Genomic DNA, 26,015 nt, shown 5'->3' with positions numbered 1-26,015 from the left:
CCTAGCTCCTTGGCCTAGGCAGCTGCAGAAGCAGGGGCATGAGGAGGGCCAGGTACCTGGAGGGAGAAGCCAGCTCTTTCTCTGACTCCTCTGGAGCCTCTCCCCCAGGCTTGTTCCCCTTCGCAGCCCATTCACAGGACCCCCTCCCACATGCACACGTCACCCAGGTTCTCCCACCCAATGTTCAAGCTTCCCTGGCCTGTGCCCTTGCCCCCTGTGCTGCTGCCACCCCAATCACCCACAGACAGATGGGAAATCTCCATCAAAGACTAACAGTCCCTTCCAGGCTCAGAGGACCACAGCAGGGTCCTGGAAGAAGCTCTTCTAGCAGAGCTCAGGAAAGGATTGATAGAGCGCATAGCTACCCCTCCCCCAACACACACCCCGACCTAAAATAGGAATGACCATCTGGATCCACTTATAGGACTGGCTGGGGGAGGGAAGGATGGCAGAGCTGGAAGCAGTCAAGCTGGGAAAGCTTCAAGGGTAAGATGCTGCTTGTTTGAAGGGTGAACTCAGGGCACGTCCTCTCTTGGTATGAGTCAGGACACCCCCTCAATTGGCCCCATGTAAAAGTCCCCAGGGCTCACACACTTCTTTCCCCAGGCCATCTCACTCCTCATCCTGGCATTCAAGGCCCCCATGGTCTGGCCCCAACCCCCAACCTTCTTTTCCACCCTCATCTCTCTGTTTCCCTTGGGACTTGCTTGGATTTAACCTCACTGCCCTGTTTGCCCTTCAGAGAAAGAGCCCTGCACTTCATACCGCATGTCTTTGCTCACACTGTTCCTTCAGCAGAGTTCCTTCCCCTACTCTCACCCTTCCCCTACCCTCTACACCACTTTCAGGTTTTCCAGCAAATCCTCCCTCTTTGCTCCCAGAGCACGAAGGCTGTTTTTGCTTATTGCATATTCATGTGTACTTGCATTAGCATTAGCTGTTTACATGTCTGTCTTCCCCAGGAGACAGCAAACTCCTTGAGAAGGGGACTGACTGGATCCATTGGACCTTGTAGTCAGAATGGCACCCGGTAGATAGGAAGTGCTCAGGGAATGGCACCAGAGCTATTTGATGAACATAGATTGGTCGCCTTAATGGCTCTGATAAAGAATCACCTCAATCAGTAATCCAGGGAAGCAGGGCTGAGCCTGGGGCGATCACAGCGCAGGTTAGAGGAGCTGCTGGGCGTGACGCAGTGTGCATGTGTGTGTGTCCTCTCTTCTGCAGGCTTTCTGCTTCTGCTCCATTGGATTCCCCCCATTAAGCCCTAAACTGTCTTCCTGGATGGCTCCAAACCTTTCTGTGGTGGGGAGGGGACCACTGGGGCTGATACAATGCAAGAAACCATTTGAGAACAGACCCTCTGACCCTTTAGACATCAGAGTTTTACAAAACGACTTTCTTCTCCATTCCATTTTATAGATGGGCAAACTTACCCAACAAATTAGAAAGCACAGCTAGGACCAGAATCTAAGTGTTCTACACCCAGGTGGGCAGTGAAGCACGGTGGTTAAGCATATGAACTCAGGTGTCAGCCGGCAAGCCCAGTATTGACCCTTAGCTTTGTCAGTGGTTGTCCTTAGGAAAGTAACCGAACTTGTCAGGGCATCAATTTCCTCATTCCTAAAATGGGAAACAAAAATTGCAAAGTTCTTGTAAAGTTTATTTGATAGGCTATAGCTGAACAGCTCCTGGCCTAATATGAACACTCAGTGTTGGCTGTTACAGCAATTAAAACCACTCATCACCATCATAGGACTCTTAACCACTTAAGCACTTTGATGTGCATCCTCTCACTGTGATTTGGGGCCTTCTTACGATGCAGTGAAGTAACCAGAGCAGGTATCATGGCACCCATTTTCCCAATGAGAAAAATAAGCCCAGAAAGGTTCAGGAACTTTCCCAAGATCTAAGCATAAATCAGATAGAGTTGGGGTTCTGCACCTTAACCTTGGGCTATCTCTGCTGGTGACCCCTTTTAGGGCCATTAAAGAGTGATGAGGATGAGACCTGAGATTCTGTAGATCATCATAAAAAAGGTGCAAACTGTGGCATCACTAGGACCAGGACCTATTTTATACATATATCAAGAAGTGGCTTGGGTGCAGGAGGCAGAACATGGCTGAACAAGAGTGCCTCACGCCTGCCATCATGTCCATCAGACACAGAGCCTGGCAAGCAGTGGGGCACTCCACGGCAGAATGTATGGGGCAGGGCTCAAGATTTCTAGTGAAATCTAATGTTCAGGGACCGTGCACAACCCCCTTATTTGCTACCCACATCTTCCAGATAATGTGAAGGCACCAGGAGGGCAGGGACTAATCTGTTGCGTGCATTGTCATTAAGCCAGTGCTAGGCAAATAGGAACTCAAAAAATATCATGACATTAAATAAGAAAGTGATTCTTAAAGAACTGGACCAGGAATCAGAGATTAGAGATCCAGTCCTGGTTTTGTTTCTAATAACTTGGGTTTTAGGCAGTCGATTCCCTCTTCCTGCCCCTCTTTGGAACTCATTGTCCCTATTTGTAGTTTTTAGAGTATTCTGGGTGGTTCTGATGTATAGCCAGGGCTGGGATCCTCTGAGCTGATCTCTCATCACCTTTTAAGTTCTGCAAATGCATTTCAGCATGCTCCTTAGCACAGAGACCCGCAGCAGGCCCCTGGGGCCACAGGGCCACACCTGCCCACCACAAACACAGGGGTTGCAATTCTAATGTCTGTTTTGCTACATATTCACTACGCAGGCTTATCTCACCGAGCCCCAGGCTCCCTGTCAGCAGGGCTGAGTCACATGTGGAAACACATTAAAATGGAGCACCACAGATCTTTTTACTGTCTATAGTTTTGCTTTTCCTAGAATGTCATATAGTTGGAATCATGCGGTATGGCTTTCAGATTGGCTTCTTTCACTAAGCAATATGCACTTAAGTTTCCTCCATGGCTTTGTGGCTTGACTGCTCATTTCACTGAGTAATATTCCACTGTATGGCTGTACCCATTTGTTTATCCATTCATTTTTTGAAGGACTTCTTGGTTGCTTCGTTTTTGGCAATTTTCATAAAGCTGCTGTAAACATTCATGTACAGGTTTGTGCATGGACATACATTTTCAACTCATTCGGGTAAATTCTAAGTACAGCAATTGCTGGATCCTATGATAAGGCTATCTAACTTTGTAAGAAACTGCCAGACTGTTACCATTTTGCATTCTCACCAGCAATGAATGAGTTCCTGTTGCTTCACATCCTTGTCAGCATTTGGTATCGCCATCCTAATAGGTGTGGAGTGGTATCTCATTGTTGGTTTAATTTGTAATTCCCTAGCGACATAATGCTGGTCATCTTTCGTGTGCTTGTTAGTCACCTGTATATCCTCTTTGGTGAGGTGACTATTCAGATCTTTTGCCCTTTTTTAAAAAAATTTATTTATTTTTGGTTAGGTTGGGTCTTTGTTGCTGCGCGCGGGCTTTCCCTAGTTGCGGTACGTGGGCCTCTCACTGCGGTGGCCCCTCCTGCCACAGAGCATGGCCTCTAGGCACACGGGCCTCAGTGGTTGTGGCTCGTGGGCTCCAGACCGCAGGCTCAGCAGCCGTGGCGCACAGGCCCAGTCGCTCTGCAGCATGTGGGATCCTCCCAGACCAGGGCTCGAACCCGTGTCCCCTACATTGGCAGGCGGACTTCCAACCACTGCACCACCAGGGAAGTCCCTTGCCCATTTTTTAACTGGGTTGCTTGTTTCATATTGTTGACTTGTAAGAATTCTTATATTTTCTCTCAATCCTTGGCTTGTTTTTTTCATTCTCTTAACAGTGATTTCGTAGAGCAGAAGTTTTTTGGGTTTTTTTTTGCGGTATGTGGGCCTCTCACTGTTGTGGCCTCTCCCGTTGCGGAGCACAGGCTCCGGATGCACAGGCTCAGCGGCCATGGCTCACGAGCCCAGCCGCTCCGCGGCATGTGGGATCTTCCGGGACCGGGGCACGAACCCGCGTCCCCTGCATCGGCAGGCGGACCCTCAACCACTGTGCCACCAGGGAAGCCCCGAGCAGAAGTTTTTGATGAAGTCCAATTTATCAATTTTTTTTCATGGGTTGTGCTTTTTATGTTGTATCTAAATACTCACTGCTGAACCCAAGGTCACCTAGATTTTCTCCAATGTTATGTTCTAGAAGTTTTATTGATTTGTGTTTTACATTTAGTTCTATGATCCATTTTGAGTTAATTTTTGTGAATCGTGTAAAGTCAGTGTTTAGATTTTTTTTTTTTTTTTTGCATGTAGATGTCCAGTTCTTCCAGCACTATTTTTTGAAAAGACTTTCCTTTCTCCACTGAATTGATTCTGCTCTTCTGTCAGAGATCAGCTGACTATATATTTGTGTGGATCTACTTCTGGGTTCTCTAATTCATTCCATTCATTTGTCTGTTCCTTTGCTAATGACACACTGTCTTGGTTATTGTAGCTTTATGATAAGTCTTGAGGTTGGGTAGGGTCAATCCTCTGATATTGTTCTTTCTCTTTGTTATTTGTGTTGGTTATTCTTGGTCTTTGTCTCACCATATAAACGTTAGAATCAGCCTGTTGATAGTCACAAAATAATTTGCTGGGATTTTGATTGAGATTTCACTGAAGCTGTGGACCAAGTTGGGAAGAAATGACATTAATAGTATTGAGTCTTCCTATTTATGAGCATGGAATATCTCTTCACTTATTCTGATTTCCCTTGATTTTTCTCATCAGAGTTTTATAGTTTTCCTCATAAATATCTTGTACATATTTTGCTAGGTTTATTCCTAAGTACTTAGTACCTTTTTTCTTCTTCCCTTTTGTGTGTGTGTATGTGTGTGTGTGTGTGTGTGTGCTGGTGAGGGCTGAACAGGTGGAGCACAGGGGATTTTTAGGACAGCGCAACTTTTTTTTTTTTTGTGGTACGCATGCCTCTCACTGTTGTGGCTTCTCCCGTTGCGGAGAACAGGCTCTGGACGCGCAGGCTCAGCGGCCATGGCTCACGGGCCCAGCCGCTCCGTGAAATGTGGGATCTTCCTGGACCGGGGCACGAACCCGTGTCCCCTGCACCGGCAGGCGGACTCTCAACCACTGCGCCACCAGGGAAGCCCATTGTGCAACTAGTTTTTGATAGTGTGGGTACAGGACATTACGCGTGTGTCATAATGTCATAATAACCTCTGGCCTAAGAAACCCATAGAACTGTACAATACAAAGAATGAACCCTAATGTAAACTATGGACTTTAGTTAGTAATAATGTATCAATATCAGTTCATTAATTGTAACAAATGTACCACACTAATGCAAGATGTTAATAATAGGAGAAACTAAGCCAGGGAGAGAGGGGTATATGGGACTCTGTACTATCTTTTCAATATTCTGTAAGCCTAAAACTGCTCTAAAAAAAAAAAGTCTATTAATAAAAAAGTGCCAATTCCAAATGGAATGGAGCCCCTCGTAAAGTCTTCCAATGGCTCTTCCTTGCTTACAGGATCAAGCCTACAATCCCTCATCAAGCACAGGAGTCCTCCACAGTTTGGCTGCCCCTGGAGTCCATGGGCCACTCCACCCTCTACAGTGCAGCTGAACTGAATCACTCAGGGTCCATGAGGGCACCTGGGACTACGCCCTACTCCCTTGGCCTGGTACATCGTCCCTTCCTTGCCTGGTCTGTAAATGTCCTGAAGAAGCTTCTGCAGATTTCAATTTGGGAACACAGAGGAATGATAAGCACCTGCTTCATAACATCACCTACTGTGCTTCTGACAGGACCTCTTCCCTTTCTGTCTCCTGTACTAAACTGAGTACACCCTGCTGGCCTCAGCCTGGTTCTCTCAAAATGCACAAACAGAATAATCACAAAATCTCACTAGTGAAAATATTGTTCCCACAGTATTGAACCACAGTTCCCAAACTGTGCATCAGGGCACCTTAGGGTGCCACAGCAAAGTCACAGGAGCACAGTAGGATATTATAACTTTACGGTTACTCAGCATCTGTTGGCTACCGAGAGAACTACTAACTCAAGGTGGTTCAGAGTTTCATCATTAGATTGCACTACATTCCTTTGAGTATGTCATCTTTGAGAAGCTGGGTTTTGAGCGGTTGCTGTGATATAAAGCAAATGAAAGTCAATGTGGAACAGGAAATGAGGGTGGTGGGGTCCAATCTGATTAGAAAGTCTGACAAGTTTTACAGCACCCGACAAGCACACAGATTCCATTAGTTATTGTACTTATTCAAGAATGAAATAAAAACAGTTTCTTCTAACTTATATGTATTAATTTTTTAAATGACTAACTTGGTAGGACATAAATTCTTCTTAAGTGATCGGGCTTAACTAACACATTGAAATATTAGGTATTTCTTTTGGCTTAGGGGATCCATGAAAAAACTACTGGGACACTAATGGTTCAGTGAGCTGAGAAAGTGGGAACCTCTGGCCTAAGAAATCCTCTAATCCAGGGCCCATCAAGAAACTGCAGGCTGTGAAATCAACTTAGTGGGTTATAGTCAGCATGTTTTTCTCCTTAATAGAATGGTAAACAGAACACATTGCATGTAGCAAGCGTATTATTGTGTAAAACTTATGTTCAGTATATACATACAAATTAGCGTGGGTATCTTGGGTCACAATGTAAAATGTGTATTTCTTGTTTGGGTTGTGATTTTAAAAGTTTGAAAAACTGCTAAGACTTCAACCTCCTTATTTTACAGATGAGAAAACAGCCCAGAGAGTGAAAGCTGATTGTTATTGCAAATCAGCCACCAGTGCCGGGCTCTGCACTTGGCCCTGCTAGGCTGGTGACCCTCCAAGGCAGGCCTTATTCTACCCAGTAGAGGTGTGGTTACTCAAAGTCACAGAGCTACAGAGGTGAGATACTCTCACTTTGATCCCAAGACACATTTGCACCCCACAAATGCCACCAGCCACACCTAGAACAAAATGGTTTTAATCAATTGCGTCACCCTCACTCTCCTGGGAGCGGAGCAACAAAAAGGCTCGGCTCCTGCCCCCAGAGGACAGTAAGGCTTATGTGTCTCTCCACACGGCAGGGCCCAGGCTGGGCAGGCAGGAGGCAGGGACAGAGGAAATGGCGGGTGGCTCGAACACAGGAAAGCAAAGGGGCCCCTGTTAGTCCTTGGGCCCCAGGGCCCAGCCCCAGTACTCCCGCTCTCCCCTCCCGGCTGGAGAAAGGTCGTGGAGAAGAGACAGGGGAGCAAGTCCCAGCAGCAGGAGAAGCAGCAGCAGCTGTTTCCTTCACCAATAAATATACTTCATTACCAAGCTAGAACAGAGGGGTGGGAAGAGGGACGGGGCGGGGGGGGGGGAGGAAGGGGGAGAGGCTGCCACCTGTGTTGCTGGGATTAGAGCAATGACGAGATGGTGCCAGACCCCCACCACTATCCCCACCACCCCCCACTCCCACCCCTCATCTTCTCAAAACTGTGAAAAAGCTTTTAACGTGGCCCTGCTGTCTACAGGGCTTTTCTGAAGCCTGACCGAGAGGAGGCACCTGGCAGAGTCAGGGCGGAGGGAGGGAGGGAGGGAGGGAGGCTGCTTCTCCCCAGAGGCTGCAGCTGGAGGGCTGGAGCCAAGTGAGCCCTGAGGGGAGTGAGGAGGGAGAGGGGAGGAAGGATGAACCAACTACGGGAGCAGCTCCTGAGCTGAGAGCCAAGGGGGCAAAGAGGGGGGTCTGGTGAGTGGTGGGGTGACCGCTGCATCCAGTGTAAAGCTCAGGCTGCTGAGGAGGGAGGGAGGGGGCTGAGTTAGGGACTTCCCCATCCGAGTGGCTCAGGAGACCCACCCCCTCCCCCCAGAGCAGCAGGGGACAGAGAAAAGCCATCACTTCTTTGGTCTTTGTGGCGGCTCAGCATGTGGGATGGGAGGGAGGGCAGAGAGGGCCTGGAAGGCTCCTAGCAGGGAGTGCCATCTCAGCAAGAGGAGGCCTGGCTGGGAGCTCTGGCAGAAAGGTCACAGTGAGGCTGAAGAGCGCCCGAAGGAAGAGTGGCTCTCCAGAGTGCAGAAGGGCTGGCACAGATGGGTGGGGAATGGTGTGGTGCCCCACACTGCCAGGGCCCTTGGGAAAGGCTAAGCCCCCAGGGGTGGCCAGTGAGGGCAGGCGCAGGACCCAGAGCCAGTGCCTGGGAGGAGGGCAGGGACGCTGTACTGCAAGGAAGCAATGGCTTGACCTTGCCCCTCCAGGGCTCCCATCCTTACTTCTGTTTCCACCCTGACAGAGTGGCTCTGCAAGGAAGGGGGCACCCTATGCTTTTTCAGAACCTTCCCTGAAGACCAGGAGGGAGCTAGCCTTGCCCACCAGAAGCAAGAATGGTAACAGGTCAAGGCTAGCCCTTATGGACTGGGAATTCCACTCCCCTTTCTGCTGCCAACTGAAGGGTAGGGCAGTCCTTGAAGACAGCTTCAGCCCTTGCCTCCCCACCTGAGGCAGGCCGGAGCCCTCCAGGGACATGGAAGTGCAAGGTGGTGGTGGGGGGCATATGGAGGGGCTTCTCCTCCTGCTCTTCTGCTCAGGGCTGGGGCCAGTCAAGGGGCAATTGCCCAAAAGTCCAAAAGCCAGCAAGTTGTAGCAATCCCCACCCCCAATGCCAAACTAACAAAACAGGGAAAAGGAAAAAATGGGAAGGGGAAGACAAACCAAAACAGAACCCCCTGACCTCCTGCCCGGGGGGCGGAGGACCCAGCCAGTAGCAGGGGCTGGGGACCAGGGTTAGGAGGGCCTAGCTGGGCCGGCACTGCACCTGGCCCTCGGAGCTGTCCTCATCGTCAGAGGCCCCGGCACCCGCGCTGCTCAGGCCTGTGATCCGATAGCCCATGTTGAGCAGCATCACCTCCAACGGGTCTGCATTCATGCGCCGCTGGTTGGCCTGGGAAGCACCCTCCATGTCCTCCACAACTCGGCCTGTGAGGTCTTCACTCTGTGGGGGGAGGCACACATACTGCTGGGATATATGTGCAGGGGAAACACACACACAGACTGAGCTATATGTATGGAGAGGGTATGTACATACCAGGAGATGTATATGGGTATATCCATGTGTGTCCATGCGTAGAGGGGAACGCATCCTGGGGTATGTATGGGACACATACACACACACACACACACCCCCCAGGCTGTATGTGAGGGAGATGACACACCACACAGGGTTGTATGTATTGGGGTTGGGGGGCACGTGGTAATATACACTTGGAGGAGACACAACACACTGGGATATAAACTGGGGGGGAATACACATAGCAGGGTGTACACTGGAGACCCCACGCTGGAAAATGATGAGGACATACCACATCAAGACAGACACGGGGAGCACACCACACAGGGTTATATATATGGGGGCGGCATACATGGACGTAAATGAGGGAGGATTCACACCAGGATGTGCTGGGCACACAAACTATATACCTGAGGCGGGAGCACAGATATAACTCCCCCCACCCCACTCTTGTTGCCACTCCCAAAGAGGATTCCTTTATCCTCCTTTTCCTCTCCCCCTCAAGGGAGGGTCCTGTAGGGTTTCTCTCTTTAAAATTCATAGAAAATTAGACACAGCTCTTGACTTCTGTTTTGCCAGCTGGGAAGGGGGAGGAGGTGGGGCAGAGGGCAGGGGGCCAGCCCACCTGACTCCCCACACTGACTACCACACCGTCCTAAGTGCCCCTGTGGGCCGGACACACCACAGGCATCACTTCTTTAATCCTCAAAGCAACCTTCTGAGGTGGTGCTGTCATTCCCTTTCCAATGTACAGATGGTAAAAAACCTGCATCAGAGATGGCTGAGTCCCTCAGGCAGTAAGTGGAGAGACCAGGATTCAAACTTAGGCCCATCAGACTCCAAAACCTACATACTTCTCGTGTGACTGAGGGCCAGGCCTCTGCACAGCTTCTGGGGGACACAAGGCAGTGGTATACGAGGGGCAGGGTACCTAGGGAGCCTCTGAGGTACCGTTCTCATGAAGTGGTGTTGGAGCTGATCTGGTTCCTTCCCTGCCCTCCCGCACCCAGTCCTTGGTTGCTGTTTCCCATATGTGAGTCTCACCGTTGCCAGCTGGCTCAAGGATATGCCTCTGGAAGGCAGGAGACAACTCTTGCCCCTGGAATTGCCCACTTCATTTAGAGCTTTCAGAGCTTGCTGGCTCCCACCCTGATGCAGCCTGGGGCCCTGGGGTGAGAGCTCACTCATCCTAGCAGCTCCTAGCCTCTGTATGACTCACTGCCCTTCCCAACCCTCATGGGCTCAGCTGGAGGCCTCGCATAGGGTCCATCCCTACCTTCCTCCCTGTCAGGCATCTGCCACCTTGCCACACCCTCACCTCTGGCCGGGGGTTCCACAGCCGCACAACGGGGTCGATGCCGCTGGTGGCCAAGAAGCAGTAGCTGGGGTGCGGCTGCAGGCAGTTGACGATGGACTCATCCCCCTGGAGCACGCGGACCAGGTTGGTGGTCTCCTTTTCCCAGATGAAGAAGGAGCCATCATCAGAGCCACTGACGATGTATTGAGCGTTGCTGGCGGGGGGGCAAAGGGCAGGGAGGTCAGGTGGGGTACTGCCCTGTGGCCTCAAGCAGAGGCTGCATGGCTTAGGGAAAGGGAGAGTAGGGAAGTCTGGAGCCACTCGGCCCCCCGAACTCTGGGGTCTTTACCTGACTCAGAACTCCCACACACATGGTAATTCTCTCCACACTGCAGAGCGGTGTCACTGTTCAACTGTTCTCTTAAGCTCAGGGTCAGGGACTGCCTAGGTCCCTCCTACTTACTCTCCCCCTGAAGTACATTATAAGCACCCTGGGTGCCAGGACCAGATCGTGCATCTCTTAGGTCTCTGGGAACACTCCTGCCTAAGCCTTCCCTCAGTAGTCCTAGCCTTCCCAGATCCAGACCCTGAAATCCTACAGCACATCTGCCCCTGACACACCATTGACATTTAGAGGGGATCTTGACGGAGATTCTTAATTCACATTCATGTATCTCTCCTACCCAAAGAAAGTACAGCATCTACAAAGGAGGGTTGGGGGTGATGGTGTCTGAGACATGGGCTAGGTCCCTCAGTACCGGGGGCACAGTTCTAGGCACAAAAGATTGCCAAGACTGACAGCCTATGAGGGTGCCTGCCCAAGGCTCCAAGCATCCAGATAAAGAACCCACGCTCTGGCACGTGGGGGCACAGGGAGCAGGAGGTGCGGGTAAGGAAGGGTCCAGGTGCTGCACTGGATGCTTTCTGGGTCACCTCATTAGTCCTTGTTATGGCCCCTTGAGTGGGGAGGGCTGGTTTCATTTCATAGGTGAAGAAACTGAGACCCACAGAGATGAAGCCATTTGCCCAAGGGTACAAAGGCAGAGCTGGGATGTGAGACTTTTCTGAAAGCATTGTGTCCCCATGCCCCGCCCCCCCCACCCCAACCTCCTGCTGCCAACTGGGCTGTGCCCCTTCAGGGCCTCAGACCTGCCGAAGAAATTGGCCTCCTTGATGTCTGTGGTGGTATTGCAGTGGCCACAGTAGCGGAACTGATAGTCATAGCTTCGCTCCCGCAACACCATCTCGTCCTCTGAGATGGAGTCCTTGCGGCTTGTGCTGCGGAGGCGGACGGGGCCGCTGCCACCACCACCAGCTCCCTTCTTCTCGTCTGAGGGCAGAGAACAAGGAAAGGTGAGAGTCGTGTCCCTCTCTCGCCTCCCCCATTTTTTCCCCACCCTTGACCCTGTTTTCGGTCCAAGCAGTAAGCAATGTAGGGCTACCCGTCTCTACCTCTTCCCTGGAAAACTGGGAACAACTAGGAGAAAGAAGCATCTTTGCATCCTACCCTTGAGGGTGTCCAAGAGGAGACCTCTGATGCCAGGAGGGCCTTGGCTTAGGTCCCTGAATAATGTCTGGAAGCCCCAAGGATGCACAGACCCAAGGTCTGTTTCTGTGGATGTGAGAGGCAGGGAGGGGAGGGTAAAGCACCGCCAAGAGAGCCTCGAGGAGGTGATTTTTCTAAATAGATCCATAGCTCTGAAGGCAGTAAGGTCCAAGCCCTCCCTCTCTAGAAGACAAGTTATCATGGATCCAGATGAGGTGCTAATCGGGTAAGCGCCTCGGGTAAAATCATACCTGTCTTCTTAGTGCCTCACTCCTGCCTGCTTCAGGGCCTTGGCACGTGCTGGTCCCCCTGGCAGGAACTCTTTACCTCCCACAGCTACACTCTGCATCTAGTTAACTCTTCCTCCACGTCCTCAAGATCTCAGCCTGAATGTCTCTTCCTCAAGAACCCCAGACTGCCATCAAGCCCTCCCCACCACACCTGCACCCTAGCAGGGCCGCAGGGCCGCAGGGCATTCTTTGTTTCTCCATTGCTTGGTTCCTTCACTAGGCTACAGACTCATGAATACAGAAATTCCATCTGACTTGTTCCCAGATATATTCCCAGGACCCAGGACAGTGCCTGGCACTATTCAGACTAATGAATCAACCCATGGTTAGTAAACTGCAAAGGAGACAGGGAGGATCCATGTCTGTCCTCAGTGAGCTCCCCTCTCATGTTTGTAGACCACACAACTACCTAGTTTACTCTCCAGTGCTACCCAGGTGAGCCGGGCAGGGCCTCGAATGCTCTCTGCAAATAAGGCAGCAGGTTCGGAGAGGCTGTGCTTTGCCCAAGGTCACATGGTTTCATATGGCAGAGCTGAGATTGGAACTGAGGCTCCACACCTGTGCCCAAGGCATTTCTACTGCCCTGTGCTGCTGTTTCTTTTGCACCCATGCAAACTGGAGCAAGTGCATGCCAGCCAGCTACCCCGAACTCAGATCCCAATGGAATGGCCAAGGCCCTGTCTGTGAGCAGAAGAGAATGACCTGCGAGGCACACTGGGCTCAGCTGACTCCTATCCTGAGTCCCAGGGGGAAAACACCAGGTGCCTTAAACATGTCATTGCTAATCCTTGTCTCAAAGAGACCAAGTGACTGTCTCAAAGTCATGTGGCTTCTCAATCAGTACGTGAGCCTAGACCTCTCCTATCTCAGAACTATGTCCTCTCCAGAATGTCATTGTAGCACCTCAAATAGATAGAGCGACAGCAACCCCTCCTCAGCGCCGACTCACCACCATCATTTTTGGAGAAGAGGGCGGCCGTGATGTCGCGTCCCAATGCATCACAAGCGCTGCTGTGGGCCTGCTCCGGGAACTTCCCTTTGAAATCATCCAGGCACTCCAGGGCCTCAGCCACGTACTTGAGCTCAAAGAGGCATCGGGCCAGGCGGAAGTGCGCCTTCAGGTGGCAGGGGTTTAGGGAGATGGCCTTGAGGCAGTCCCTCAGGGCATCGTAGTGGTCACCATCCCTGCGAAGGCAGGGGAATGTGGCTTGGAGGTGGGGCCACGTGGCAAGCAGGGAGTCCCCATTCCGTCTCCTGCGCTTCCTGCAGCCACCCCAGCCCACCTTTGAGAGATCTCATGGCAAGGGTACTTGGGGATGAAGAGAATCCTGGCTCAGCCCAGGCCTTGCTCCCCAGGAGACAGACTACGTTAAGGAGGCAAGCCAGGAGCCCCGAGGTCTTGGCAGGGTAGTTAGAGGGTGGGAGGTGGGTGGGAGGCAAAAACCAGTGTCCGGCTGCCCTCTGCTGGACACAGCGTGCAACTGCGCACCCACTCACCCCAGGCACCCGCAGCTCTGCAGCAGAAGGCCTGGCATCTTGCCCGCCTCAGGCTCCCCAAGCTCTCCTTCTCCCTTCCTCTATCGACCTCCTCAAATCCCCCCGGCTGGCCTTTAAAGCCATGTCCAAGGCGGGGGGCCCTCAAGGACAGTTCTGTGCTCCGGGGAAGCCAGAAGCGCCAGGCTGGGGACTCAGGGTCTGAGCAGCAGGCAGCAAGCCCTCAGCCAGACCCCCCTCTGTCCTGGCTGACTGATCCACAGCAGCTGTGGCCTCTACCTCCCAGGGCTGGAGGATGGGGCCTGACAGTCTGGCAGAGTCAGTTCTCTGGAAGCTGATGGCGGGGGGCGGGCATACACCAGGAGCTCCAGATCATCCACACTGACTTCTCCAAACTCCCAAAGCATGGATATGGGGAAGTGGGAATGGTTTTGGGGGGGGTGGGGAGGGGCCAAAGAAAAAGCCCCTCCTTCTCCCACCCAGTGCCGGAATATAAAATACACCTTCCCCGAGCTCCACAGACCAGTTCCCACCTCTTATCTGGAGAGCCAGGCGGGTCACAGGAGCCACCTCTCCTTTGGGAGCTGTGGGGTTGTTTTTGTTTTTTGTTTTCCTGCTGGGTTGAGGTGGGCCTAGGACCCAACCGTGCTAAGCAGCACTCCCTAGAGCTGACAGTCCCTCCACCAAGGCACAGCTCACAGCTCCCCTGCACAGGGCCAGAGCAGGCCCAACATGGGAGCTATCCTCCTGACCCTCCTTCTCCTACAGCGCTCAGAGGAAGCATCCGGTCCTTGGAGCAGCCATGCTCAGACCAGGAGCAAGCAGCTCAGCCAGGGTGGGGGCAGGCAGGAGACAGAGTGCTTCGATGGCACGGCCTGCGTCAAAACGGGTGGCTGTGACGAAGGAGCAGGCGCTGTTTGGAAAGCCAATTACTGCCTGCAAGGTGGCCCTCAGAGCTCCTGGAGACAGCCAGACCAGAGAGCAGCCAGGTGCCAGAGGGTGACCGCTCCCACTGCATCCAGGAGCAGATGGCAGCCCTGGGGAGACTGGCCCGGGACAGAATGTGACATTCTGGGGGTCACTGGCAGGCATGTGGGGCTGGGGAGAGAGCAGGCTGGCCCCAGGGCTCACCCATCCAGACTTACTGCCAGATCAATCTCCCTGAAAAGACAGCCCTCAGCACAGCCCTCTCCTGCTCAAAACTCTTCAGAAGCTGCCCATCGTCCACTGAATCAAGGCCAAAACGCCACCGCTCTGCATTCCAAGTCATTCCCAGGCCGGCCCCAGGCTACCTCACAGACTCATCTCCTGCCAGTCCCAGCCCGAACCCTCTGCTCCAGCCAAATGGATTTGTTGTTCTGCAAACAAGCTCTTCAGTCAGCCCCCCGCCCCCGTGCCTTTGTTCACACCATTTCATCTCCCTGGGAATGTCCTTCCCCCACAGTCCCCTCCTCCTTGCCTCTCCCGTCTAAGCCTGCTGACACTGAAAGCCCATTCAGACATCACATCTTCCTGGTGCTTCCCTGATCACCAGTTAAAGTGACCTAACTTTTCTTGATGCCCACAGCACTTCACCTGATCATTCAAAGACTTACTGCTTCCTGCCTCTTTGGTGATGAAGCATGTCCACATCTTTATCCCCTGTCCAGAGACTGGGCACTCTGGAGCACAAGAACTCAGAGTGACAGAACTTTGTGTCCCTAGTTCCTAGTGCATAGTAGGAATTCAGAGAACATGTTGAGGGTACCCATGGATTGGGAAATCATCAGTCTCTCTTAGCAAGAATGCAGGAATGAGACAGCTCTTAGCCTGCAGCCTGGATGAACACCACTGCATTCTACCCACCTGCTGGGAAAGAGGGGCAACACACCTCAGGATGGCCCCAAAGCTGTTGTCTCCTGGGGTTGGCTGCCATCTGAGCCCTTGGCAAGCTCCTGATGCCTGAGCTAAGGCCCGTGGGGGCAGCACCATTCCGAACCCCCATCCACCATCCTGCTGACTTGGGTGGGTTTCTTAAGCTTCCCTCTCTGGCCTGACTAGTTGCAGCCAGACGATGGCACACCAGCTGGCCTGTCTGTCTGGGCAGAGCCAAGGGATGCCAGACGGAGCAGAAATGGCTGTGGGCCCAGCTTTATCCATCTCCCATCCTGGCCCTGGCTGGGGGATGGGGTCTGCCTGCCTGCTTGCCTGCTGGTGCTGCAGGCAGAAGGGCCGGGGGCCCTGATGGTCTCCAAAGATAAAGGGTTCTTCAGGATATGGACCTACTCCCTTACCACCAGCCACTACAACTCAGCAAGACCCACAGACAGCTTTGGATGTCTAGGATCTTGTTTGTGTTTGGTCCAGACGGTCCAAGAGCATAGGAAAGCAAGCCCCAAGGTCAAGGAGCTGCAGAATCATTTCAAACAGATACCAACTGAATTCACCAAATGCCTCATTTCCATCTAGCAAGATTCTACTGCTCCTTCAAAGTCCAATTCAAGGCGCAATTCTCCAAGAGTGAGGATTAACCATTCTCCCAATTCCTACTTCCAGTGGTCACAGCACTTTCTAACAAAGCACCATGTTGAAGCTACTTGTGAACATGTTCCACTGAACTGTGAGCTTTCTTGGTGTTTTGAGACTTCCTGACTAATGAGTCAGGCACTTGCCCACCACTAACCTGGAGGTGGGGAGGAGAAGCCTGGGCCTAAGAAGCCCTAAGAGGCAGCAGGATGTCATTGCTACCTTCCATGGATGCCTCAGCAGCTTGTTTCCATCAGGCCCACTCACCACTTGCGCTTCATGTAGGCAGCAGCTCGGTTCCCGTAGAGCATGGCGTTGTGAGGGGCCCTCTGCACGGCCTTGCTGTAAAGCTGAATGGCCTGGGTCCACTGCTGGCAGGCAAAAGCCTCATTGGCTTGCTGTTTCACACGCTCCAGGTATGGGGGCAGCTCTACTTGGGGGCTGTGGGGGAAGCAGAGCCAAGTCAGGCCAACCAAGGAAGGCCAGAGAAGCCTCTCAGGAAGTCTGTAGCCCTGCCTGAAGGCCACTCAGGTTTTCCTGGTCCCTGGGATCTGCACTGTCATCTAAAAGAGGGTACCACTCCTATCCTTGGCCTGGGTTATTGTGATAGGTAATGGTCACAATTCCAGATGCTCTGAGCCAGTGGGGGGGGGGGGAAACAGGGAGAAATGAAGCTGTCCTGGACGGGTTTAAGGGAATTCTTAGTAGCTGAAACCTACAGACTCCATGCTGAGCCAAACCTCCTTACCACCCAAGTGCCTCCCGTGGATCTCTCTATAGATAATTACGTTTCTTTCAAGGGCTAGAGGATCTGGGCACCTCTGTATCCAAAGCCCAGCACAGGGCCTGGCAGTGAACAGAGGCTAGAAGATGCTATGAATGGAGAAAATATAACGGGGGAGGCCCGTCTGTGTGGGACCCCTTTATAGGAGGGAGCCCAGTGCTAAGAGGAGCTAGCCTCTGGGTCCTGATGCCAGCTACTGGTATCAAGGGACCAGAGCTTCAGATTGAGCATGACTGGAGTCCTACCAGGAAGAAGTGGCACTGGGACCACTAGCCACAGTCCAGAAGCCTCTTTGCCCCAGTCCCCTGACTCCGGGGTGTATGCCTGGGTGGGGGTCAGGAGGAAGGTTTACAGGACATGCCCTCCCTTCAGTCCAGTGGGGTGTAACTGGGGCTGGGAAGGTTGGGAAAGTCAGGCTGGCCTCACCTGACATGTCCTCTACTCTCTGGCAGCCGGAAGCCGTTGCTGTGAAGGTGCAGGCCATTGGACACACCGTTGGACACACCATTGGTGGACATCTTGCCATTCTGAACTTCTGGGAGGGGGTGGGCAGAAAGGAACAGCAACAACTTAGGAGGAGGTTCTCATTTCTCCTCAGCAGCCCTCCAGTTTCCACCACAGGGTCTGATGGTTCCACTGTGGGGCTATCCCCCCAGGGTAGGTCTATTCCCAGAAAGCAGGCAAGGACATAAAGAAAAGCCTGTGCGCCCTCTGCTGGCTGAAGAGGGACACAACTTCAACTTGGCATTAGCTGGGGGTGGGGATGGGAGTAGGGGGTGAGGAGGTGCCTAAAACAACTGTAGGCCCCAGGAAGAAATCAATGAGGAGACTGGTCCAGGACGAGAAGGGAAAGACAATTACTTCAGGCCCTCAAGAGCCAAGCACGGAAAGAACCTGCTTTTTCGGAGGGAAGTGAAAAGGGCTGTGACAGACCTTTGACAGACCTCTCTGACCTAATATTACCTTCCCTCTTACTGTACAGTGTTATTTCAGAGAATCTACTCCTTTTGCAGGATCACAGCCAGCACAAGGTAAGTGGCAGGCTTCTCAGCAGAGGCAGTGTACACTCATGCTCCCCAGCAGAGATGCCCTAAAGGATACCTGAAGGGAGAACTTACCCCCTGAGGAGTGGCATTTTCTAGGCAAGAGGAAGGTGTACGGCCGCTGCTTGTAAGTCAGGTCAAACAAATAGACCTAGAGTGCAGGGGTCAAGAAAAGAATGGACACTGTGAGGTAAGAACATGGCCGGACTGTAAGCGAGGCCTGGGTGGCTCCCAGGAACACAGCTGAGTGTTGAGCAGGGAACCATCAAGTGAGGGAAGAAGGGGTGTTTCTATGGAGCAAACCTCAGGCAGGAAAATCTCGCCAGTTCCTGGCCCTTAGGGTGGATGGCTTGAAATACTGTCATTACTTCGAATCACGTGTTTATTAGGTCGACAAGGTCCTCAGAGGTCTCATGTTATAGATGGGAAAACTGAAGCCTCAGAGCAGAGAAGCAATTTGCCCAAAGTAACACTGCTAGTTACTTCCCTCAGTAAATATTAGCTATTATTACTTACTATTTATTGAATTCTTACTTTGCTCCAGGACCTCTGCTAAGTGTTTTATATGGCTTTTTTTCATTTCATCCTAGAAACCCCCCCCACGAAAAGGTACTATTATTATCACCCCCTGAACAGATGAAGAAATGTAGGCTCAGAGTTTAATTAATTTATCCAGGGCCATAAAAGCAGCAGGTGGCACAGTCAGGACCCAAAACCAAGTCTGTCTGGCTCCGAACCACTCTGCTAGACTGCCTTGCTACTCATCTTTATGCTACCTTTAAGCCAGGTGACGGCTAAGCAACTTGAAGCCAGATCCCTCTTCTGAACTCAAGGGCTCACCTAGTCTCCATCCCATTTCTCTTGTGTCACACCTTGACTTTAAATGTCATCAACGGTTTCACTTGCCATGTCGCTCCCATCAGCCTAGGATGGATCATATTTCACATTTGTTTCCCTTGTGTTTATGCTAATGCTACCCCCAGAGTAAGTACTCAGTGACTTTGTAGAGTAAATGAATTTTTGCAAGGCTTACTAAATATCCTGACTGAGAGATTGTAAACAGAAGGGTTAGCAACCTGCCGTTATCAAAGAACACCTCCCAAAGCTGGCCCTAAATTGCAGCTTGGCTGCATGCTCTGAGCCCCAGGATTTCCTCCTAGGAAAATAGCAGATGAGGAAACCAAGGTTCAGGAAAATGAAGAGAGTTGTTCAAAGTCACAGTACACAGCTACTAAACAAAAGGCCAGTATCTGAAGACAAGTCTGTCAGTTCTGAACCTTACACTCAAGGCCAGGGCACCTCTCTGGGAATTCCATAGATGCCATGGCACTTCCACATTTCACAGTAACGTCATTTACAATGAGGCTTCTTGTCTGCCTCATGGTAGGGGATGTGGGGTACACAGCCCTGGCTGCTGGATACGAGGGTGGGAGGGGGAAGGGCAGAGCCACGTTGGGCAGCCGTCCATACCTGCTCTCCTCCCATGTTGACCAGCAGCTCTGTGCCATTGGGGCTGAAGGTCACATAGGTGGCGACCAGCACTCTCAGACGGTTGTTGTAGTCGGGCAGCTTCACTGGCAGGTGACCTGCAGGGAACAGCCCTGTTACCCTAGTGTGAGGCTTCCAATCCCTCCCAAAAGGGGCAGGGAGTTGTGAGAAGCCAACCATATCAATGATGATAGCCATCATCTTCATCAGAAAGGCAACTACAAGTGTTGAGCCCTTACTATATGAACTGGGCCAACTGTGTTATATGCTTTATCTCATTGAGTCATTACAACCCCATTTTACAGAAAAGAAATTAAGGCTCCTCAAGGGTAAGTAATTTACCAAAGGTTGTATGATAGCTGGTCACTGACAGTCAGCATCAAAGCCCAGGTCTGTCTGATTCTAAACCCCTTGCTCTTGGTCACCATCCCATGCTGCCTCCTTGCACTGCCCCACAGACAATCAGCACCCTGCCAAGAGTTTAGGGCCAGAGTTGGGCTGAGCCCTACCTGCTACATAATACTGGGCTGCGCCATCCGGAAGGGGCTTCTGCCGGTCACAGAAGGTGTGCACACCTGCTGAAGGGCTCTGCTTCATGCTCTTTCTGGTGGGAAGGCAAACCATATAGGTTATAATGCTTAACAGTACTCCTGGCTAGACCATACCACACTTCCTGGAGAAAAACCCAAGTGTATATCCCTGGAGAGATACAGGAGGAGGTACCTTTCTTCCTTATCTCAGCACCCCCAAAGGTCCACCAACTAGACAGCTGTGGACACATACATTACAGTGCTTTATAAGTAAGTCCTGCCTACTTGTCTTGGTTCATGGCCACCCTATTACTCACATTTTACAGACGAGGAGGCTAAAAGCTCAAGGCCCACCCTAAGTCATGCAGTGTGTGAAGAGCAATAGTGGTCACCCAAATCCACAAATGAAAGTAATGCAGGCCAGAAGTTTCTGCACTTATCCCAGGAGTCCACTAAAAACCCAGGCTGGCGGAGCCGCTCAGGTCTGGGACTTCTGTGGAGATTCTGAGTATATTCTACTTTTGTTTAAAAAAAAAAGAATAAAGTAGAATTATATGTACAAATAAATGAATTACATGTATAAGATTATAACTCTGTACATACACTCATAGTGAAAGAACAAGCAGAAAATACTATATACAGTGATTTCTTTCAGGTAATGGAGTATGGGTAATTTCTTTAATATACTTTTCATATTTTCCAAAATAAGCATGGATTAAATTTTTTAAAAAAGAATCACAAAATTAAAAAACCCCACCTTAGGGCTTCCCTGGTGGCACAGTGTTTAAGAATCTGCCTGCCAATGCAGGGGACATGGGTTGGAGCCCTGGTCCAGGAAGATCCCACATGCCGCGAAGCAACTGAGCCCGTGAGCCACAACTACTGAGCCTGTGCTCTAGAGCCCACAAGCCACAACTACTGAGCCCATGTGCCACAACTACTGAAGCCCGTGCGCCTAGAGCCTGTGCTCTGCAACAAGAGAAGCCACCGCAATAAGCCTGCGCGCCGCAACGAAGAGTAGCCCCCGCTCATCGCAACTAGAGAAAGCCCGCATGCAGCAACAAAGACCCAATGCAGCCACAAATAAATAAACTAGATACAACATTAAAGAAATAAAAAACGTAAAAAAAAAAAAGCAAAAACAACCCACCTCAAAAAGAAGAGGGCATGGCAATGAGGGAAAGGGGCAGCAGGTTCCAGGTTCCCTTGCCCACGGGAGGCCGCGCTATTCATACCTGTGGTTATGGATCATGCGAATGTCATAGAGCCTCACAAAGGGCCCACTGGCCCCCACTGCCAGGCAGTTGTTGTCCTGGGGGTTGACGGTGAGGCACTTGGCCTCCACCAGCTGACCACAGTACTCTGTCAGGTCAATCAGCACCTCCGAGTGTTTGCTGTTCTCCCGAAGGTCATACTGGCTGTGAGAGAGGACACGGTTAGGGGATTGGGGGTTGTGTCCGTGGGTGGAAGGCAGGGGAGAAGCCAAGGCCCAAATGCAAAGGAAGTGGGAGTGGCTTTGAACCTGTTTGTAAATAATAAGAATGTCAAAAACTACTCCCATTTCTTGAGTGCCCACTGTGTGCCAGGCACCTGTAGTAGGCTTCACACACATTCTGTTTTGTTCTAACATACCTCTTTAAGGTAGATACTACTAAACCCTTTTTTTAATAGATATCAATATTATTGTTACTAAGTACTGTTACTACTGACTACTAACACCTAGTGAGAAATTGCTTTGTGTCCAGTATTGTTCACAAGTGTTATACATGTCTTATCTAATTAAATTCTCACACCATCCCTAGGTACCACTGCAAGTTCAGAGAAGCTAACTAACTTGTCTGGACGACACTGAAGTAAGTGCAGCGCTGAGATAGGGCAGAGCTGGAAAGTCTGCATTTTAACCGCCCTGCCCTGCTCCTTGATTAAGAATAATTCTATCCTTAAGCTAGTTTCTTGCAGGAGACGAAAGAAGGATAGAGGTGACAGAAAAGAAAATCATCTATGAGCTACCTAGAAACACCAACTGCCAGGACAAGCCCAAGTCCCATCCGGGTGGTAAAGGTCATGCCAAAACATCCACCCAGCGTCAGCACACTCCTACTGGGGAACTGCTTTGATGCTGGGACACAGGCACATCCAGAGAATGGTGAGGGCATCATTCATGTGCTCACCCACCTCTGCCTAAACATCTCCAATAATTTCTTCATTGTTCACTTATCTTTCTAAGCCATCCTCACCAGACTGCTCTTCCTAAAATATTGTTTTTGTTGCATCACTTTCTTGCTCAAAAAATTGCAGAGATTCCTCAATACTTTTAGCATGAGTTTACTCTTCGTTTACCTCTATCAAACTACTCAGTCTGGTTTTCAAGACATGATTTCACATACCTCTCCAACCTTGCTCCTCAGTTTTCTAAGGGTGGGTCAGTTACAGCCTCAGAACTGTGTCCTGTATGTGGCACGTTTACCCATGCCTTCACAAACTCTGCTCAAGCTGGGGAGTCCACTCTGCTTTTCCTTGCCCATCCAAATCCTGTCTATTCTGGAAGGCCAGCTTGTGTTCACCTTCTGCTAGGACTCCTCCTCTGACTGTGCCTGCCCCTAAGTGCTTAGGCTCCTGCCCCATGCCCTAGGTGCTTAGCCTCTACCTGCTGCCCTGGCACAGTCTAGTCAGTCAGGGTCAACCAGAGCAACAGAGAGTTGGACCCGCCACCGACCAAGTGCATTCTGTCTGCTAAGTATTGTGCTAAAGTTTTACGGGCCCTATCTCAATTTTAATGCTCAGGACAACAAAAGAGATATTATGATAATTCCCATTTTATAGATGAGGAAACTGAGGTCCGGGAGGTGAAGTAATTTGCCCCAGACACTGAGTGACAGAGGGAGGACTTGACTTGATCTGTCTGAGTTCTAGTTCATGTATGACTTAGACACCCCTCCTCCTCTGTAACAGGGAAGAGGGCACAAAGTCCCATAGTTATCTCAAGGGAGGCAATTAAAGCAGATTGCGGAGATAAGGAAAAAGTTCTAAGGTTATATGTGAAGAAAGGAGCTAAAGAAAGGCAATGAGACCATTTTAAGAAGAAGGGAAGTAGAGGCAAAGGTGTGACGATATAGGCCAGTGAAAAGGGGGAGAGTCCACTTAACCATTTCTGGCTGGCTATCCCCCTCCCAGGAATATGCCCATTGAGCGACTGTTCAAGGAAAATGTATCGAGTGCCTCTATGTGCCAGGTAGTGTGCTGGGCTCTAGGAACACAACCAAGGACAAGAAAGACATGGACGAGATGGACAAGACAGACAAAATGCTGAGGGAGTTTACTACTCAGTGAGGGACACAGACAAAAAAGTAAACCATCAAGTAAATAAAATAAAAGAACTATAGAGGGTGATTAGAGTTATAGAGGATACAATTAGGGCACGGAGACAGAGAACAATGGTGGGGATCTATTTTAGATAGGATGGTCACAGAAGGTGCTTCTCGGGAGGTGACTCTTAAGCTGTCTCCTTAGGGTAAGAAAGAGTTGAGAAAGAGCTGGGACTGAGAAAACCAGTTAGAGGGAACAGCAAGTATGAAAGCCCAGAGGAGGCAGACTGTGCATCTGAGATGGTGAGAAAGCCAGTGGGCTTGAACGTTGCTTAGGAGAGGGTAAGAAGTGGGGAAGGTGAAGAATAGGGTAAGTAAATCAGTGGAGTTTGTTCACTGATAACTGTGCTGGGCAGACAAATGAGGCTGGAACTCTGTTGGAGGGAAGGAGCCAGGCCTGTGGAAGGAAGCAGCAGGGCAGATAGGATGGGGGAACCGACATGGAGTGGGAGCCGGGGAGGCACAGGCCCCGCTCCCTGCCTCAGGCCCTCACCGGATAAGCCCATCCTCAGCAGCGCTCCAGAATGTGTTGGGCCACATGGGCGCCGTGGCGATGCGTTTCACCCGGTTTGTGTGGTCTCCAAACATGTGGATCGTCTCCTTTACTGTCAGGTCGTGGACATGCACCTTGGAGTCAGCTGCCCCTGTGATCAAGATGCGGTCCCCAGCGTGAGGCAGGAACTGCTTGGGAGAGATTGAAGAAGAGGTTGGCAGGTGGTGGGGCTAGGGCACGCAAGGAGACCAGCCTGGATGTTAGCATCTTCTTTTCCCTCTCCATATCAGATAAGAAAACGAGCCCATCCAAGACAATCCACCAAGAAAACTTTGGATCTTGAGCATCAGCCTGTAGGCCTAAAGGTCAAAATCAGGATGTACACCTTTATTTTGCCAGAGTGGTCCTGACCTATGCCAAGCTGGACTACCTAAGGAACCCTCTTCCTCTGATTCTTCCCCAGGTAAGAGCTGAATGGATGATAATCATAGCTGTTACCACTTACTAAGCATTTACCATGTGCTAGACATTGAGCAGGTAATTTATCTTATTAATACTTACAATAACCCCATTAAAAATTGAGGTCCGGCACTAGCATTCAGTAGGACTGTCAATTCAAACCCAAGGCTGTCTGACTCCTCTATGCCTCATGATGGCTATTTAACAACCTGGGGGTTAAGTAATAAATTAGTCTTGAAATGAAAAGGACTTTCAGTGTTATAAGGGAGTGGGTGCTTTAAATTGGTTCAAATATTTCTAGAGAACAATCTGGCAATAGGTAAGAAACATAAAAACGATTTCTATCCTTTGACCTATAACTTCCACTTCTGAGAAATAATTCTAAAAGAAAAAAGGGACCTACGCAGAAAGGCCCCAAGTAGCACTCCTTATAATGGCAAGTGCTGGAAATGGCTCAAAAGTCTGAACTTGGGGAAGGGCTGAGCATCAACAGAATACATCTTTATGTGGCCATTATTCAAAAGGACAACCCCATCATTCTGATGAAGTTGAGAACAAAATATTCCAGATCACATATGGCAAGGTCAAAATACCCACAAACATAACCTTGATTAATAATTTTAAAAACATACACAGTTCTATCACCTAGTGTTGAGGAAGAAAAATATTCGGGTGTGGTGTAAGTTGAGTTCTTCTCTTCTTTCTTAAGTTTAAAAGACTGAATTATCTTTTTTTTCTTAGTTGAAAAGTTTCTCCCAACCCACAACACGGCTGAATGGGTGCTGGGGTCTGGGGGGGTGGGGGAGAGAGTGTTGACATTTTCCTGCATTTAAGTAGCTAAAGCCCCACTTGACTCTAACAATTCACTCTTTCCACATGCACTTCTCTAATAGCTCACCAGCATAAGGGCTAGATGAAACAGATGGAATTTGATCATTTTTAGGGACAACTAGTAGTCTTTAATCCTCGCTGGAGACAACATATACTCCGCGCGCAACAGAAATAAACAGGAGAACCCTTGGGAAGAGCTTGTGGCCGCTGCCATACTCGTTCCACAGTATAGATGCCACCAGGGGGAGCTCGTGGGTTAAATAAATAGATCTGTGGTGTTTTATTACCAGAAGAGAGAGGAACCCTTTTCTATACCTTTTTATAGCAGAAGAAGAGGCTGAGAGTCTGTGAATATAAGTGCCTTGCCCAAGGTCTTTCTATTAGGGAGTATCAAGGTCATTGTCCAATTCTGGTCTCTGAACTCAACATTTTGTGTTCTATGATGCCAAACTGATAGCTTAGGTCCCTTCCCCAGATCTGACCCCACTGATTTAAACTGGACCTAACACTTTTCAGGGGAGGAAAGCAGTCTCTGTTCATCATGCAAGAGGTGAATCAGCATTGTTCTGTCTCTCAAATCACAGAAATTCATCTAGGATTGGTCCCTGGAACAGGAGATGAGAATCAGAGCTTAGGAAAGAAGCTCTGATTAGTGAAATAAGTTGGTTTTGAGCTCTTGAATCTATCTTCTTCTTCAGGTATCTTGTAATTCATCTTGATATTAATTAGGAAAATATTTCTTAGATTAGTGAGGCTTTCCAAAGGACAGCCTCACTCTCACATACATCCACTGCAGAATTTCAGAGCTGGAAAGTCCTTAAAGGTCATTTCCTTCAGCCTTCAACCTAGCAGATGAAAGTTCCCAGTGAGGAA

At 50.3% G+C, this 26,015-nt stretch overlaps 1 protein-coding gene across 8 annotated transcripts in view; it reads right to left on the bottom strand.

The window, feature by feature from the left end:
* Positions 1–1,479: 1,479 nt before the first annotated feature.
* The window catches only part of WDTC1 (WD and tetratricopeptide repeats 1), a 79,556-nt gene continuing 55,020 nt past the window's right edge, over positions 1,480–26,015 (bottom strand). For 2 of the 8 annotated variants that reach the window (XM_082613308.1, XM_082613309.1), the window contains exons 6-16: positions 23,853–24,043; positions 21,230–21,412; positions 19,974–20,068; positions 19,447–19,562; positions 18,052–18,127; positions 17,360–17,468; positions 16,417–16,590; positions 13,100–13,335; positions 11,464–11,644; positions 10,336–10,528; positions 6,263–8,942 (exon numbers count right to left, since the gene is read on the bottom strand). In XM_082613308.1, coding sequence (XP_082469434.1) covers positions 8,745–8,942; positions 10,336–10,528; positions 11,464–11,644; positions 13,100–13,335; positions 16,417–16,590; positions 17,360–17,468; positions 18,052–18,127; positions 19,447–19,562; positions 19,974–20,068; positions 21,230–21,412; positions 23,853–24,043 — 1,752 coding nt within the window. In that variant the 3' untranslated portion in view covers positions 6,263–8,744. Of the gene's footprint in view, positions 1,624–4,603; positions 4,628–6,262; positions 8,943–10,335; positions 10,529–11,463; positions 11,645–13,099; positions 13,336–16,416; positions 16,591–17,359; positions 17,469–18,051; positions 18,128–19,446; positions 19,563–19,973; positions 20,069–21,229; positions 21,413–23,852; positions 24,044–26,015 lie in introns of those variants that run through there. The other 6 variants (XM_082613307.1, XM_082613306.1, XM_082613310.1 and 3 more) reach the window with 6 other exon arrangements.

Source organism: Mesoplodon mirus (assembly GCF_964341445.2).
Source record: "Mesoplodon mirus genome assembly, chromosome: 3".
Taxonomy (NCBI): Eukaryota; Metazoa; Chordata; class Mammalia; order Artiodactyla; family Ziphiidae; genus Mesoplodon; species Mesoplodon mirus.
The sequence above is the reverse complement of the archived record's forward strand: the minus strand, read 5'-3'. Positions and strand labels throughout refer to the sequence as shown.